An 18509-nucleotide genomic window follows, 5' to 3' on the forward strand; every position below is an offset into this window, starting at 1 on the left:
TCCTCAGGACTTCTCCAGCTACAGTTTTGCCCCTCCTGTTACTGGCAAGTGCTGATTCTGTAGGATCTCAGGAAAAACATCCTCTGACCCCTTACTTGAGAGTGAAAGGCATCACATCCAGGTGAAGAGAACACAAAACATAGTGTGCTCATTAAAACAAAGAGAAACAGGCACCCAAAAGGGTAATCCCTTAAAAGCCCACTTCCTTTCTAGTCCTTCAGATGATTTACAGGGTGGAAGAACAGAACAAAACAAAACAAAAGAAAAAACAAAACCAACCAAACAGATAAACAAAGAAAGAAGCAAAACAAAGAAAATTACCTAAAAACTAGATTTCCAGGTACATTCAGCAAAAGCAAAGGAAGAAAATGCCCATATTAAAGGATAAATCCACATTAAAGGATATATCCTGCTGCAGAAAAGGGGCTTTGTACCTTTAACAAAGTTTGTGGGCAGCCTGGAGACTCCACCCACAGCAATGTTTTCCCCAAACCTTTTTTATCTCCCAGCACAGAAGGGCTAGACAGCTTCACCTCCACAAGGAGCCCCTGCATTTGATGGCTGGGATGGTTTCTGAAAGCCTATCTTCCAGCATGGTGCTGTGTAAAGCTCCTGTTGTTTGCAGAAGAAATAAACCCTCACCTTCTGCAGGGTTGGCACCGCCCTGGGGGGGGCCCCTGGGGTCCCCCCACCTGCCCAGCACAAGAGCCCCCAGGAGCTGAGACAGTCCATCACGTCAGCACCTACTTAGGGAGCCTTTAATCTGTGGATTATTGACATGATAGACCATAACATCTCTTTAGGAGCATTACAGCCCATCGTGTCAGTAGGTACTTAGGCAGTCCTTAATCCGTGGATTGACAGGCTAGACCATAAATTTGTGTCTATGTCTAATTAGACGGCTCTTATTACTCAGCATATACGGTAGTCATGCAGGCTAAAGAGCCTTAAGATTACTTTTTTAATTTATTAGCAAGTTGTCCAATCAATCACTCAAATGGCTCCTTGTTCCTTGCAAAATCAGTCAACCTTGCACGAAAAAAAATGTTAAATTTCACCACAAGATTTCAATTTGCTGATGTTTACTAAGATTGAGTCTGATGAGGTCAAGCAGGATAAAATATGGCAGAAGCCATCAGGGGAAGGAGTCTCATATTTCCCCATTTTTCTTGGACTCTGATACAGGTTTGTATTAACAGTGACCTGAAAGTTTGGGAGGGCTTTGCTCAGTCCCCAGGTGACCCAACCAAAAACTGCCATCACCTTCCCCACAGCTGGGAATCCCCCTTGTGAAATCAGGACAGAAATGAGGTCAGGTGAGACGGTGGGTAGAGATGATTCACCCCTGAGGACATCCCCTCAAGTTCCCACCCCAGCTTGGTGGTGCGCTGAGTCAGCCTTCCCCCAACCTGGAACTCATCCCTGACCTTTTCAAGGGTTAATTCAGCAAGAACATAGAAGAGAAAGAGAAAGAGAGAAAGAAAGAGAGAGAAAAAAGAAAGAAAAACCCTGCAAGAATGTTGTTGCAGACATACAGAGACTCAAGAGCAAACACCACAATGGCAGATGCCAAGGCTGAATCAGGGGTAATGTCCAAAAATATTAAAAAATATAGGGTGATCCATGTCCCCTGCATTTACAGGACAGCAGAGAAAGAACCCAAGTGAAACTGCTGAGTTCATGGAGTCCACCAAACCAGAAATTTGATTCATAAACATCCTATTAGTCACTGCTACTGTCTAATTACGGTGATTAATCAATTACCACGGCTAAAAACTACTCTAGAAGAGAAGAACCCTTTTCTTGTGACCATTCTCTTTAAAAGCCAAGCAAGGCTGGCGCTACAAGGTGGTGGGGCGGGGGGGAAAATATGCAGGCACACACCAAAAATGCCTGTCTGCCTGTCTCCAGTGGTTAGAGGAGCCAGCTGACTCCAGTTTCCTCCGTACCAGGCTTCAGGCCTCATCAGCCATGCAAATTATAGAGTACTGTGCTGTCTGAAGGCCGAATTTCGACTCAGCTCAGAGAAAAGCCTTAGAGGAAGGGTGGGGATGAAGAAGCCAGCCAAATCCATTCATAATATTTACAGTAAATGGGCCTCTTTGCTGTTGTTTAGTATACAGTCAGCCTAATTATTTTTGAAGTTTTAATTTAAAGAACCTTCTTTATCTGCCTCTCCTTCTGCACCCCTCAAAGGTGTGGGAAAACTTTTCCCTTGTTTCAAAAAAGCGGTAGGACGGGAATCCCTTCCCCAAGCTCCAACTCAACCGTTGGGTGGGACAAAGGGATGCTGCAAGGGGTGAGACCCTTCCAGAGTGGCCCTGCCAAAATCCATGGGATTTTTAAGACTCCCAGGCTGTCCAAAGAGTCACAAGGACATGCAGATCCACGTGGAACCCCCTCAGAAATCCTATTTTTGCTGCCTGTGTCCTCGCTGCTGTTCTCTGCTGGTGGGGACTTGCTGGGTCAGGAGGTAATGCAGGTGCTCCAGTGCCCTGCGCACTCTCCAGCCTTCTCCCCTTCCTTGAGGCAACCCAAAATAATCTCACTTTTGTAACAAATCAGCCAGGAGACTTGTCTGGAAAGCACAGCCCAGCACTCATGAGATGCTGCCCTGGGAGCCCCATGTGACTCAGGGCTGGTACCAGCCCCAGCTCCCAGAGAGGAACAACCACCTCCATGCTTCAGCCTCAGCAGCTACCAGGACACACCTCTTCCCCACCCATACCCAAGCCAGATCTCAACCAGAAACCTCCTGAGAAAGAGAAACCAGCACACAAAGGGCTCCTGACTTACTGCAATGCAAATCAGACGTGAGCATGAGCTTGCCAAGAATCTCTCTCCTGTCTTGGGCTGTGCTGGAGGCTCCTGTGGCAGCATCCTGCCCATCACCTTTCTGGGATAAATCACGCCACAGATGCCAAAGCCATCAGAGGCCACTGGGCCATGCCAGGCACAGGGTCACAGCCCGCCTCAGTACAGTCACCCAGCTGGGGTTTAGAGGATGACCTTAAAAAGCTTTTGCCATGAAAAAGAAAGATACACTGATGCAAGGCAGGGAAGGTCCTCCAGCACCCAGGGATGCCCTGGTGATGGCAGGGATACAACCCCCAGGAAAGCCACAACTCTCCACTGACAACATGTAGCCATGTGCGTTACACAAAAACTTTGTTAAGACCTTAATAAAAACTGAAGCAGAGCAGTCTGGGATACCCAAATGGATGCCTAACACACAGGTGTGTGTTAGGATTTTTCCCCTCTTAACTGCACTGAACTCACATACACATACATAACACAGCATCACTGCTGTGGTTATTCCAACACTGAAGAAAAAACCTCCTTTCCCTGCAGCACACTGACCCAGAATTCTCCCCTAAAGACTGAAAACAGACATAAATATATGTTTCTCCCCACACCAAAAAAATAAAAAAGCCCACTTCCCCCAGCAACTTTTCCCAGAGCAGCATCTCCCTTGCAGGGACGTAAACCCATGGAAAAAGCAGAGTAAGAACAAAAGTCCTTTTCATGTTCGTCGTGCCCCACTCCGTAACAATTATGAAAACTGTTTAGCTGGGCTGGCATTTGGAGCATTTACTGCATTCCTGCCAATAAATTCCAGTCCCGGATCCGATGGAAAAGGCTCCCTCCCTCCCCTTTCCCCTCCCTCCCTTGCCTTCATTCCTCCTGGCTTTCTTTACAACCTAATACCCTGTCGACGCGGGGCCAGGGCCTACTTAGGGGGAAAAAAAAACACCCAGCGCCAGACTGGAGACAGCAGGCAGACTGAAAAAGTTAATCATTACTTCTGTCTGCCTTCATAATCTAATCACGCCTATTCCTAAGAGCAGGCGGCGGAGCACACCGCACATAGAATATATACATCCCCGGGTCCCCGCCCAGGGATGGACAGACGGACACACAGACAGCACCAGCCCCTGCCTGGGTAGGGGGCCATCAAGGGATGGACAGACAGGAGGGACTGGGAAGGAGTTCACAAGCCTGGCCATGCACACACCCCCCTCCTCTCGCCTCTCACTTTACTCTGGATTAATAACGCGTAGCAATTATAGAGAATATTATATTCATTAAGTAATTAACCCTCCCGGCGCTCTGGCGGAGCTGGATCCCCCTTCTCGCAGACAGAGGCCAGCAGAGGTTTGCCCCAGGCTATAAAATGGGGCAGGTCGGCAGCACAGAGGTTAAAAAAGGGTCCCAAAACTCCTTGTGGCTCATCTCACCCCACTTCTGGTGGCAACGGCAAAGCCAAGTCCCGAGCAGGGACCTGCTGTGACCAGGGTGGCATCACCAACAGCCACCAGCATCCTCCCATGGATGCAACACTTGGAATTTGGGCTGTCACCAGCCACCAGCATCCTCCCATGGGGACAAAGCCCACAGGAACTGGGCATCACTGGGATGCAGAAGCATCCTCCCATGGGGACAAAACTCAGGGGATTTGGGCTGTCACCAACAGCCACCAGCATCCTCCCACGGACACAAGACTCAAGGGATTTGGGGTGTCACCTATATCCAGCAGCATCCTCCCATGGGGACAAAGCCCACAGGAACTGGGCATCACTGGGATTCTGCAGCATCTTCCCATGGGGCTGAAACCCAAGGGATTTTGGCATCACTAAGACCCAGGAGCATCCTAGCACAGGGATAAATCCCAGGGAATCTGGGGCTTGGCGAGCTCAGCACCACACCAGCTTCTCCAGAAAATAACTGCAGTGCAACTCTCAGGTGAGCCAAGGCTTCATGCTCTTGACACCCAGGATACATTTTCCATGCTTGGCTGTGACAAAGAACAGTAAAACTACAGGCCTCTGCTTATGATTTATGGGTTTGTTCCTTATCGTGAGCTAAAAAGTCTCAGACTGGCTTCCAAAGAAAATGAATTCATCAGTTCAAATGCAGTGATGTAACTTCAGGCTCCCAGCTCCTTTTCCAAATAAAACTCCTGTTACTTGATTCCTGCTCGAAGAATGATTTTATGGAGTTATTGACTCTGTCCGCTCTGCCTGGGAAGGTGCTGCCAGAGCCCAGCCACGGGGTCACTGACAGCCGTCCCGCGTGGGCGAGCAGGACCTCATCCCATGGTTTAGTTTCTTGACTATTTTGCCATTTTTCCTGCTTTTCTACTCAAAACCTCACCTTGCACACCACTGTGCAGACACACAACTCCTCCAGCATTATTTTGCATTACCCACCATGCAGGGGGCTCCTCCTCAGCAGTGACACATGGTAATTTTCATCACACATAAATTCAACCCATAGCCTTCCACCACCAAAAATCACTAGATCCACTGCCTACCTCACCACTGTGAAAGTGACAGATGTCTGAATTTCCACCACCTCCCTAGCAGCTGGGTTTCTCCACCACAAAGTCACCTCTTATTGATGAAGTGCTGGTTTCTATGAACAGAATCTCTTTAACCTGTGTTAAGTATTACATAGAATTCTATACAAATATGGAACATATTCAGTATACAATGAATATATTGAATAGATTCAACCTATATACTACATAATACATGCATATGTTGAATATATCTTATATAATTATATATGTAATACAGTGAATAAATTATCTCCATACATATTCAACCTATAGAGGTTGAATAGATTTTGCTCAATATTTAACCATCTACTCACTTATTGCATACACCTATAAGATATATATTTGCCACTAGGGTTAAGAGCCCAAGCAGCACTGAATTATTCCTTTAACAGCAAAAAATTTGCCTTTCCACATGCTCAGGGAAAAGTCACAGGAGCCAGGACTTCACCCCAAATGTGGCTCACCAAACCTCAGTACCACAACAGGATCTGAGGGACGGTGAGGAAGTACCATGGAGCCAGGCACAGGTCACACACACAGGGCAACATCACCAAGAGCATCATCAGGACCTCCTGCAACCAGCCCCTGGTCCTCCAGCACTGCCAGCACAACCCGACCAGGGAGGCTGAAGCCAGTAGGTTTTTTATGTAGTGAGGTTAAAAGGGTAGAGAAGGGCTGAGCCAGCTCTTACAGGGTGGTTTTTTGTTGGGTTTTATTTTTTTTTTTTTCCCCCTTGCAAGTTAAAACCAAGATAATGACACTGGGTGGGGACCAATTTGAAGGGCTGAGCAGCCAAACCAAAATTAGTCTCCGGGCCAAGAGCTTCCTAGGCCTCACAGTTTGGGGAAGGAAGCTGAGAAAAAGCATGAAAATAAAAAAAAAAAAAATTTCCTCGGGAAGCTGGAGCGTCGCGTTCAAGCAAAGGTGACCCTGCTAGTCAAATATTTTTCAACATAATAAAAATAAAAATCAAGTACTGGAGCAGCCTCCCTTGGAAAAACAGGGCCTATAAGATAGTGTTTTTTCCTCTTTTTTTCTCCTTTTCTTTCTTTTCCCTCACATGGCACTTTCTTTCCTTTCACTAATAACTATGTTTTCTTGCATTTTTTTTTCTTGGCTCTTTCCTCATAAAAGACTGATGTAATTTCCTGTCTTGTCCCAATGTTTCCTGTTAATTAACAGGGTGAAAGTTATCATCATGCATTTAAATGGCAACCCAAAAGAAGGGAAGGGATTAAAAAAAAAAACCAAAAAACCCAGGGCAAAAATAAAAAGGAAAAGAAAAAATAAATGAGAGTTTGCTGTCTGTTAGCAAACACCACATCACATCCCCAGCAGCACAAAACACCCTGGAAAAACCTTTTTGGAACTGATGACTTGAGCCCACGGGCAAAGACCCCCCGAAGGGTGGCAGCAGTCTGTGCACAGGGGATCCAAGCCCCCACCCTCCCCTGGATGGGGATGGAAAATCCCTGCAATGCTTGCCCAGAAAAGTTCTTTTCTTGCATTAAGAAGGAAAATAAAAGAAGGAGGGAAACAAGGAGATGGAAAACAGGAAGAAGAAGGAAAACAAGTAGAAGAAGAAAAAAAAAAGAAATAAGTAAAGAAGGAAAATAGAAAAAGGAGAAGGAGAAAATGAAGGAGGACAAGGATAAAAAGGAGAAAAATAAGAAAAAGCAGATGAAGGAAAACAGAATAAAAAAGAGGGAAAACAGAAAAAGAAAATGGAAGGAAAATGGCTAAAAAAAAAAAAAAGAGAAATAAACTAAAGTAAAATAACTTCTAGAGAAAGAGGCAGACAGCAACACCCAAGGTGTTGCATTTATTAATAAAGGTTGAAGAAGAGAGAAAAGGAAAAAAAAAAAAAAAAAAGAAGAAAACCCAGGGGCTAATCCAAAGACAGCAGGCGGAAATCCTGTGAGCTGCCGAGCTCCTTCCCTTGCCTGCCCTCAGCCCCGTGCAGGATCAGGCTCCTCCGTGCCCTCTGTTCCTCAACAGCAGCCGTGACGCAGCCGGTACCGCGGCGGCACCACGGCCACGCCGGCGGCCCCGGCAAGCCGACGGCGGGCGAAAACAAAGTGATTTAGGCAAAAAGCGAGGGTGGTTAGAACAGAGACTGTGCCTCAGTGGTTAATAATATCCCAGCGCTGAAAATAAACTGGGAAGGAAGCTCCTTTGTGACAGTAGGCAGGCGGCCAGGCTGCAGCGTGGGTCATTCACGCCGGCGGGGGACGGCAGAGGGGCTGGCACCCACCCGCCGCCCAGCCTGTCACCCTGCTGGAGCACAGCTAGGGCTGGGGACAGGCTCCCTACACACAATTTTCTCCTGGGAACCCTAAAACACGCTGCACCCCGTCGCAAGCCAGCAGGGAGGTTTACGGTGTTGGCCGCCGTGGCTGGAAACAGGCATCCCCCCATGCCCGTGGCAGGGAAATGCGTGTGGCTAATGTTACTGGTTCCTTTAGTGTAAGCAATACCCACTGGCAGACAGAGGGGATGGAAACGATGCAGCCCACATCCCTGCCAGCCCGGGGCTGCTCCTCTACGAGTGTTTTTGTCCCATCGAGTTTTAAATGTCCCCAGTGATCAAGTTGCCGGCGCTCACAGGGACAGCCACCCCGAGCGGAGCACGGTTTGAACTGGCAACTTCCAAAATTCACCTTCCTAGCCTCATTCTTCCCCTAAAAAAGTGCCAGGTCATGGGATTAAAACACAGGTGGACCCCATCATGGTCCCTCATCACTGTTCCCACCAGCATCCCCACTATGATGGACCTGCTGGTTCTGGAGCCCTCTGCATTTTGTCATCAGCTGTTCCAAGGGCACAGTTTGGCTGGGAAAATCTACTGGCATCTGGAAAAATGGGTTTAATGAAGATGTACAGGTATGGATTGGAACTATCTAATGGGGGCAGCACCCCTGCTATCATTTCTTCTTTAAAACACATTGTAGAAGAGTATCTAGGAAAGGCTCAAGAGGCTCTAGAGCACTTAAAAGTAATTATTAAATGGATTCTATTTGCTTTGGAAGGATTTTAATCGGCGAAACGCCTGGAGTTGGGAGGAGGATCCCAGCTGTGTCCCAGGGGGGTCCCCACAGGGTGAGAACCCCCTTAAAAAAAAAAAAAGAAAAAGAAAAAAAAAAAGAAAACCAAAAAAAAAGCCCTCATGGGACTTGAAGGAACCGGAGCGGGTGGCCAAGCCAAGAGCCCGGGGTCGGTGCCAAGCACCAGCTCCCTCCTCCCAGTCGGCCACGGTCAGATGATGTGCGAGGCGAGCCGGGAGGCTCCTAGTCTGGCAGGCAGCCTGCTCTGCTCCAGAGGCTCCAGTGCTGTCATCCTGGCATTAACCCCTGATAACCTTGTCCTTTCCAGGACAGGACTGTGGTTTTTAGGTAAGCAAGGAGCAGGAGGTCATGTCTCCCAGTGAGGCTGGGAAGGAAAGGGTGCAACGCCCTGCGACGCTCAAAGCAAATTAAAAAATATTAGAACGACGTAAGCTCAAAAATAAACCAAAAATAAGTGACTTAAAGAAAAAAAAATTCCCAAGCAATTGTTTATCCCTGGGACAAATATACAATCTTAGTTCCACAGGAAGATGTCTCAATTTCGGATTATAATAGGATGCCAATTTGTAAATAAAGGCATTTCACAGGAGGTTATAAACTCCGTAGGGGAGGGAGGTGGAAGTAGAGGGGACGGGAAAACACAGGCAGGGCTCTGGCGGAGAAACAGCACAGGATCCTGTTTACATGGGCAAGGGGAGAGCGACGGGAAGCCGCTTTGGGGGGCAAATATCTCTGGATTTGGACAAGGTACTTCTTCCCCATCAAGCAGATACCAGCAGGGATCAGAGGCATAGTGAAACATTCCCGGCCTGTCCACAATTTTGGAATGAAATGTCAATCAGCCAAGAGGTCCCTTAAACCAGACAAGGTCCCACAGCACAGAGAGCCAGAGTAGGGAATGATGCCAATGCTCTTCCAGCCTGGGGAAGTCCTTTCCCTGCTTTTTTGGTGTGGAGTTGGGAGGGAGAAACTGAGTCTGTGCCTGCCACAGAAGAGCCTTGTTGGTTTTCCAGCCTCAAGGCTTTCAGAACCTTGAATCCAGCACCCATCAAGCATCATAACTCAACATTCACTGGCTCTTGGAGACCCTGAGGTGCTTCCAGAGTTTGGGCAAATCAGCAGAATTGGGCCAAAACCTGGATAACCTCTCAGGTTTGGTATTTTAGCAACAACCCCTATAACAAAGCAGTGGATTTGGTGAGGACACAAGCCAGCTCAACTTGCTCTCCCTCTCTGAGGACAAGCTCTGGACTTCTTGAGAGCTTTGCTTTGCCAGCAGATCCATCACTATTCACCTGTCCTGCTGGAGAGCCACCTCCTCACCCACCATGGGCACCACAGCCTTCCACCAGCAGAGAGCCACCAGCCCCACGCCACACAAGGGTCAGGACAGAGATGTCCAGGGCTGGTGGATCACATTCCACAGAGACCCAGCACCACCAAACACCACCAGCTCACTTCTACTCTTGGAGCAGGGTTTCTCCATGGGTCATCCAGGAATCTGGCTCCCACCAATCTGATGCCACCAAAACACAGGCCAGCCACCTCCAGGCTCTCCAAGCATGGCTTTGCTTGTTTGAAAGAAGTCACAACCAAACACATCTGCTGAGAACAAGTCAGCTCAAAATACAGGAAAACCACCCTCTGTCTCCTATTTACGGGAATTATTTTTATCTCCAATGGGATATTTTTGCTCTTTAACCACACTGAGGACAGAAAGGATCTGGCTAGTAATACCAGTAAGTAAAATAGTAATACCTGAGCACAGCCGTGTCAGTGGGAGAAAACGTGAGCACGGAGTCCTGACCTACCCACAGGCTGACCACCGATAAAAATAAAGATGATATAAGAAAATAAATAAAGCCAAGAATACAGGAGCGAGAGCCAGTGCCTTGGGGCAAGCAAGGGACACACCAGCCAGAGAATGGGATGGCTGGGGAAGAGAGAGCGGAGGAGGGATGAGGACACCAGCATGGTGTGAAGGACTACCCAGGATTGCATTCCTGAGTCGCAAAGAAGAACAGAAAGAAGAGGGAAGGAGGGAAGGAGCAGCTCAGGGCAGTTATTGCAAGGGGGAAACACTCCCCGTACATTCCCCAGCCACGGTCCCCTGCCACACATCCTCCAGAGCCTCTGGTAGCCATCAACACAACTACCTGCAGCCCCAGTAAGAGACAGAACCCAGCAGTGGCTGATCTGAGACTCCTCCTCATCAAGGGCTCCTCATGGAGAGCTGCAAGGACGTTCACTTTGAGCTCCTTCAGTGCTCCCCTTGCCACCATCCTCTCAACCCCTCCACGCATTCCCCTGCTGGAGTGGCCGTGAATCCCAGGCTAGCCCCATTCCCAAATTCTCAGTGCTGAGAGTGCTCTTCCTCACCAAATACTACTCTTTAAGACATCAGATCAGGTCTACTGACCCTGCTGCTTCACCAGCATCCACCACACCTCACTAATGACCAGAGGTTGCAGTGCTGCAGAATCCCAGCACCACCACCAACCACCTGTGATGTCTTTTTCCTCACACACCCACTGCAGTTTCCAAATTACCAAAATAATTATTTTTTTTTCCACCCCTTTTTCTTAAGCCATCCTTTCATCAATGAGCTGCAAATCCAACACATACAGGTCTGAAGGGGACGAGGGATGCTGGATTCTCCAGCCAGCATCACCTGTCCCTATCTGCCCAAACACAGATAAGACCAAGCCAAAGCACTGGCCACGTACCCCGCCAATAACTCATTAAAGCTCTCTTCAAACACACTCTTCTGCTAACTAAAATATGCAGAAGGGCGTAAGAAAAAAAGGAGAAAGTGAGCTTTGGAGGATTGCTCCAAAGTGCGTTTATTTTCCTTTCTTGACTGGGTCTCTCCAGTTGGGAATTTTCAGCACTGCACTTCTGCGCGCAGAAGGGAGATGCCAGTAAATCAGAGCAAATTCAAAACAAATGCTCTTTCATGTGGAGGCATTCTGGGCTTGGGTAGCTAACCATATCCCTTCAAGAGTCAACTCTCCTATCAGCTCCTCATTAAACTAAATGGCTACAATTACATTTGGGGAGGAAAAAAAAGAGTGGTTAATGATCGTAAAAAGGTTCTGTTTCCAGGCTTGGGGAGGGGGGGGAACCTTTGATAAGGGAGACAAAAAAAAAAGAAGTTAAATCCAATGAAATAATAACAATAGAATAAAGTAAGTTAAAAATGTACTTTCAGGTGGAAATGTGCTTTCGTTTGGGGAAGAAGCTCAATTAAGGAGCTAGGGGTCTCCTTCCCGCAGCCCTTTGGGAGGCACCAGTAACGAGCCATGTTATTTCCTGCAGCCAAGCCCCCACCTCCTGCCTTCCCTTCGGGAGCAGAGCTGCCAGACGAGATGTTATCAATAGGTTGAACCTTACAGAAAGCCCCCTTTTAAAAGCGAGTACTTCCTCTGCTTATTTCATGTGGTATCCTGTGGAACTGAACTCTCTCCTCCCCTCTGTTACGGGTGTATTTCAGGAGGAAAAAGGAAAAAAAAAAAAAAAAAAGAAGAAAAGATCTAACAACATCCTTATTGTGTTGTTTTGCTTCTTGTCTTTTTTTTTTTTTTTTTAATTCCCTGAAGCGATAGGCTCCAATGGTAAAAAAAAAAAATACTAAAAAAGCAAATCCTTCTGCCTTAAGAAAAAAAACCCCAAACAGCAACAAGTTTTCCTGTTCCCTCTCCCCCTTCGTTTGATTAATTCTCATTAGGGCCTTTGAACAAACAATATGCTCCCCTCTCAAATAACAGACAGGGTATATATTACACCCAAAGAAAAACAAACAAGGCTCACTTAAAGACATCACATCCACACCAAATGCAGTTCCTGGAGAGAGGCAGGGGCAGATGCGTGCGCGCGTGCAGCCGCCGCCGACCTAATTCTGAATTCCAGTTTCAGGGTGATGAATAAATCATAAATCAAGGAGACATCCCCACAAAGGCAAGCACCTTCAAACATCCGCCTGTACCTGCAGGTACATGGTTTCAGACACTTTAATCCTGGTAGAGACATTGAGGTGACCAGTCTGGGGTGGGACATGAGGTGAGACATCACACCTTGGAAATGGGGTTGGGAGTTGGACTAGATGACCTTCAAAGGTCCTTTCCAACCCAAACCACTCTGTCTCTATGCAGACTCCAAGAGGGATGGGTAAAGTACCTGAACAAGCCTCCATCCTGTAACTGCAACTGGAGGCTGAAGGGGATGGCAAAACAATGGAAATCACTGAATATATCAGGAAGGGATACAAACACATCATCAACTCTCTCTGCAACATCCTCTATAAAAAAACAGGCCACCTTTCCTCCCCAGGCAGTATGAGCCTTGTACATCAGATGGGGGATGCTGGTGACCTTACCAGGAGCAAAATCTGAGCAGGGCTCTTATCCCAGAGGCAAGAGACACCCTCACCACCAAGTCAAGGATTTGACACCAAATCCTTCTTTAAGGTATGACTGCACCTGCTCCCATAATCCACACAACTGAATGGTCAACCAAGATTGCTTAGTTTTCCCCTGCCTCAGTTCTTTTGCCTCTTCCTGCCTTAGCCCAAAAATGAATGGATCATAAGGCTGGAATTCAAAGGAAATACAGGCATTCAGGGATGAAGAACCTTGTCTGGGATTTTAACACATCCTCTGCACAAGAGCTACACGGCTGCTACTAAATGAAACCCAACTCCCCCTCCGAGCATGCCCTTCTCAGTGATGTGCATTCCCAAAACTCCCCCAGCATCACTTCGCCTTTTGTCAGGACCCTCAGCCAACACGACCCACGGCCAAGATCAAGAGCAACAAGAGATGTCTTACCTGAGAGCCCCCCAGGGGCTAGACAATTAGTTCCCCCTGTTTCAGTGGAGGAAGGCACAGAGTCTGGACAATCTGCTGGAGCAGAGGAAAAAAAAGAAAAAGAAAAAAAAAAAAAAAGTCAGTATATAGGTGGTTCTTTGCAGGCTCCCAGCATCGCCCCAAGCAGAACACACATTCCAAAGGGCTTAGCAGGAAGCGATTACTAATTGTCCGTGCAGAGACGGTAGTTCATCAAGAAGCATCCACCCTAACTTGTTGTCTCAGTCAAGGCTGTGCTTCATCACCAGCCAGCTCTGATTATAGACTGGCAGAAATTACAGGCTGGCTGCCACCTCTCTGGACAAGTCACCAGCGAAGGAGATCAAGGTTGTCACCGTTCTGATGTAAGCGAGCTTCCAAAAATGCTTAAATCGTGGCTTTATGCACCCAATTTAGTCAAAACCTGTAACTCACCAAAATGGGAACCGAAAGGGAAACGTCTCATTGCTGCCCTTTTGCAGTGAACGGGCTGAGTTTGTGGTGCCCCGCTCAATTTTTGTCACCACCAGAAGCTGCTGGCAGACCTTATTGCCACCTCCTGGGCAACTGGACCTACTCTGTGCACCACCAAAGGGCAGGGTAAGACTGGCTGCTCCATTAGAGGTTTCTCCTGATGCATGCAGGTGCTGGAGATCAAGGTTTGGACATCTCTATCCTAAGCCTGCTCTTTCAGGTGACAACAGTCAGAAGCCAACACCAATCTCCTGGTCCTACAGACCAACTCCAGCTTTTTGGTCACTACCATGTGGGACCACAAGCTGAAGAACAAGCCTGGGAAGACCTGTGAAGTTCATGCAAACTTCTGGTCCTCAGGGACTTTGTGTTTCACCAAATTTGGGCTCTTTATGCCCTCATTTCACTCACATCTGTATCCCAAAGCAAGGGCCAATACCAGGAGAGCGGAGATGATTTTCTCCCTACTGATAAAGCAATTCTGCCAGATCCCACCCCTGAAATACCAGTGAATAAGAAATTCCTGTCTGCACAACCTCATTTTATCAGAGTAAAGTAAAAGCCCTAACAGGAATATACAGTTTAACAGGATATACTTAATCAAACTGAAAACAATAGAGGAGACAGGAAATAGACTTACTTGTGAAATACTGTATATGATACGCTCTCTAAATGCCTTGTTGTGCTTTCTATGCTTTAAAGAAATAGAGGTTTTACTTTTTTTAACCCGTTATAGTCCAGACAGGAGACTCCCCAGCCATTCCCCTGTGCTGGCTTCAACTCCTTGATCTACAGATGCTTTCTGAACACATGCTGGACCACTCCTCTGCCCTGTGCTGGGCTCCCTGTGCCTGCAGCTACAGCTCCCTGAGGAGTTGCTATGGATAAGGGACATAATTGGTCCTCTCCATGCTGTCTTGCTGCAGAGACTGTACATGACCAGGTTCTCTGTTACCGCATCAGGCAGGACAGAATCCCATCCAAACTTCAAACACATAACCCTAGCAATGGGGGGATGTGCTTCCACACCTCCTCCTCAGCTCCCTTCCCATGTCCCATCACCCAAAAGATAACTCCTCTCATCCATGAATCACCCCCTGAACTCCCTTTCCAAAACCCAGAACTGGTGCAGCTCAACTCTAGACCAACCACGAGAGTCAGGAGTGGGATGAGCCCGAAGGCAGAGCCCTCGTGGGGTCTCTGCCCTGTGTGTGGCTGGATTCACTACTGCACTCGCCCACAGAGCTGCCCAGGGCTCTTGCTAGCAGCAGGCACTGGGACTCCTTTTACCTTCAGCACCAGAGGGGTGGCAGGATCCAGGCAGACATTTGTCCAAGCCTGGCACACATCAATCTCCTCCCAACACCGCCTTCCCACAGCATAAAACCATTGCAGAGACACACAATTATTCCTTGTGGCCACCAGCCCAACCTTGCAAGGTGTCAAATAGCTCCTGGGAGCTGCCAAACCTCCAGCTCCCCTGAAAGCTGACACCACAGGAGGGCTTTCGGCCCTGAAGCGACATCTCAGCAAGTTTCCTGCACTCTCATACACCAGCACCACCAAGCCCAGTCCTGCAGGAGCACAACGGAGACACTTGCAGCCCCTTGTCCCACTTAAAGCTGAGTCAAAAATCTGCCTGAATTATTTGAGGGCACAACTATCCACCTCACTTTCAGCACAGCTGCAAGTGGCTGCTGGACACAGTTCCAGCAGGGACATCAGGAATGCTGAGTGCCCACACACCTCTATCATCCATCCCTGCCAATGTCCCGTGTGGCGGAGAGTGAAAGTCCTCTCCTTGACAGAAGTCCTCCCCATCCCTGGAGGTGTCCAAGACCAAGCTGCAGGTGGCTTCTGGGATTTTATGAATGAGCAAGCCGGGCTGACCCACAGCTTTCCCTCAGGTAACTCAGCCATCAAGGGCAGATCTTTCTGTTCTACAACAAGTATACAAATACCAGATCTATTCTACCAACACAGCCTGATGTGGCATTTCATTGCCTGCAGCGGATTCCCAGCTCCTTGTCCATCCCTGCTTTCCTCCAGCCTGCCAGGCAGCCTGTCTCAGCCTCCATCACCTCCAGAAAAACCAATTTGATCCCCATCGGTTAAGGGTTTTAAACAAGATTCAAGAGAGAAATGGTTAATGATGGCACAGGTTACCCAGAGAGACCGTAGATCCCCCACCACAGAAACATTCAAGGTCAGTCTGGATGGACTCAGCAACCTGGTCTAGTTGAAGCTGAAGCAGGAATTTAGGGTCTTTAGGGTCCTTTCCAACACAAACTGGTTTTTGATTCTCTGATCTGATGATCTCTGCCAGAACCCACACCAGTCCAGGTTTATTATCTGCCTGTCTCTCCATATGAAGCACTTATAAGACATGGCACTTAACACCTAAAAAACTTTTACCACCACTATCATGCTTGATGGAAGCATGATAGAAGATGGAAAAGCAGAAGTTTCCTGCTGGATGCACATTGCCAGCTCCACTGGCAGAGCCTAACTAAACACAGGCACTGCTCCCACCCAGGGTCCCAGGCGAGAAGATGGCTGATGGGCATCAGCCAGGTAAAAAATCTTCACACCTTCCCACAGTTCTCAACATGCAGCTGGGGAACTGCCACAGGAGATGGCACTGAGGCTGGGACGGGAAACCCTGAGTCCCCCTGCAGAGGAAATGCTGAGAAACCCTGAGCTTGCAAAACCCACCTGCCACCACAGACTTCCAGGCTCCACTGGTGCCTGTCACAGCCCCGTTAGTCAGAGCTCAGCTGCCAAGTGGATTTTTCTTTCAAAAAGGAAAAAAAAGGAGGACTTTTTGGTGAGTAACCCAGTTGTTTCTGTGTTTCCGATGGGCAGCGTTAATCACTTCCTATTGGCCGATAGGAATAACTTTTCCTTTCGAAATGGCACATTCATGTTCTGCGGCTTTTCTGTTTACACACATTTTGCTACCTTATGTCAACACTTGCTAATGAATAAATATATCATTCGGCTAACTGAAAATGAGATCCTGGCAGAGGCAGATTGGATGTTTAAATCCTGCTAATAGATTTTATCCTAACATCTTTACAGGAAACCAAAACTAAGCATTAACCCTTCTCTCCCACAGCTCCAAACCCCTTTGCATCCCATGCCATGGTCATCAATGAGTGCCGAGAAATGCCATAAAGGCAAAAAAAGGAAATTTTGGGGGAGCATTGCAGGGATGCAGTCAAAATTATGCTAAACCCCCAAAACTTTACGATCCAGCAGACCTTCAGTCTGTTACAGAACAACCCTTCTGCATCCCGGCACATGGTCAGGATGCTGAACCTACTCCCGATGTCCCTCCTTCATTCATGAGCCCTTATCTCCTATTTTTTTCACACCAGGGCAAGATAGCTCATGCTTTGCAACCCAATTGTTTGTTAAACAGCTGTGTTTATTTCCGAAAGGCAAAAAAAGACTTATTAGTGTTCCCAAAGAGTTTGCAGAGGGGGAGAACAACAGTCCAGCCTCAGAGGGAGCAGCTGGCAGGATGAGACCCCACTACCGCACCAAAGCAGCCTCGAGGCTGGGGTTTCTTTTAGCCCTGGGACCCTGAGGAGAGGTAATTTTACAGACACTGCTCTTTTGGCCAGAAAACCCCAACCAAACAATCTGGTACTGGTCTTCTGGAACATCTATATATCTACCTCTGCTGACCTGCAGAGCTGTGCCTCCTCTGTCTGCCGAGACCGACCGACCGCGGACACAACCACAGAGACCACCGTGCTCCAGCCCACTCCAGAGCCACTAATCCTCAGGAAGCCAGGAGCTGCTCCTCCTGAGCTGCTCGCGTTTCCGACTCTCCCCACCTCTCCTCCTTCTCCCAGCCTCATTTATCTCACACCCGGCAAGCTCGCTGCCAACCAAGAGTTTATGCAGACAACCGCAAAAGAGCTGGTGCCAGCCTCAAATGGGCTTCTCCCCTGGCACCCTGACATTCAATTACAAGCAACAGGCATGCACAGTGGTGCAGAGAAATTTAAATTTAAAAAAGGTTAAAAAAACAACTTTTCAAACTCTTTTCCCATTTATTTTTTCAGCCTGATGAGGTAGGATTAGGCTCCTATAAAACTTAGATTTCCAACGAACCAGTCCATCTGTCAAGGTTCACTGGGATTCCCAGGCATCTAGGAGATGCTGTGCTGGATCCCAACCTAAATCCCTAAAAGTTCACACAGGGGTGCAGAAGCACTGCCATTTCCAACTAGAACCTATGGTTTTCCTGGCTGACTCAAGCAGAGCAGGCCTGCACTGCACTGCAATCCCTTCTGAAGTTCCCTGCTAGAGTTTTAAAATCCTACTTTTTGCACAAGGTGGTTTAGATAAATTATATGTTAATTAATTCTTACAGGGATAGCAGGAGGCAGAGAAGCACACAAGCAACCCAAAAGCAAAAGGCATGACAAAGGCAGAAGGCTGTTTTCCCTGATAAAGGGGCTGTTTTGCCATTTTTTATCTCTTACACTTGCACTGAAAGAAGTCCACTTACCAGTTGGTTTGAGAAAATCCATTGGATATCTGGAGTAGGGTGGAGGGGGAGACTCTGGAATTAGAGAAGTACAGAGAAAATAAAGGCAGAGCCATGAGAAAGGAAAAAAAAAAAAAAGAAAAAAGATAGGAACTTATGATAACAGTGGCATTCTTTTAGCAAAACTGTTTGTCTTAGCTCTGGGGGTTGGAGGCAGGGCAGCGAGGCGGTGATTGCCTTGATATTTAGCTGTCAGATAAACAAAAGGGGCCGTCTGGCGC

The 18509-nt window shown here is 47.8% G+C and overlaps 1 protein-coding gene across 4 annotated transcripts in view; it reads right to left on the bottom strand.

Annotated features, from left to right (window-relative positions):
* The window catches only part of SMAD7 (SMAD family member 7), a 37115-nt gene that overhangs the window by 7354 nt on the left and 11252 nt on the right, over positions 1 to 18509 (bottom strand). For 3 of the 4 annotated variants that reach the window (XM_088054550.1, XM_088054551.1, XM_005528072.3), the window contains 2 exons: positions 18250 to 18303; positions 13233 to 13307 (listed from right to left, as the gene is read on the bottom strand). In XM_088054550.1, coding sequence (XP_087910676.1) covers positions 13233 to 13307; positions 18250 to 18303 — 129 coding nt within the window. The remainder of the gene's footprint in view (positions 1 to 13232; positions 13308 to 18249; positions 18304 to 18509) is intronic. The other variant, XM_088054552.1, reaches the window with a different exon arrangement.

This window comes from Pseudopodoces humilis, chromosome 4 (genome assembly GCF_049639895.1).
Source record: "Pseudopodoces humilis isolate 2021_Gansu_Grassland_sample_001 chromosome 4, ASM4963989v1, whole genome shotgun sequence".
Classification (NCBI taxonomy): Eukaryota; Metazoa; Chordata; class Aves; order Passeriformes; family Paridae; genus Pseudopodoces; species Pseudopodoces humilis.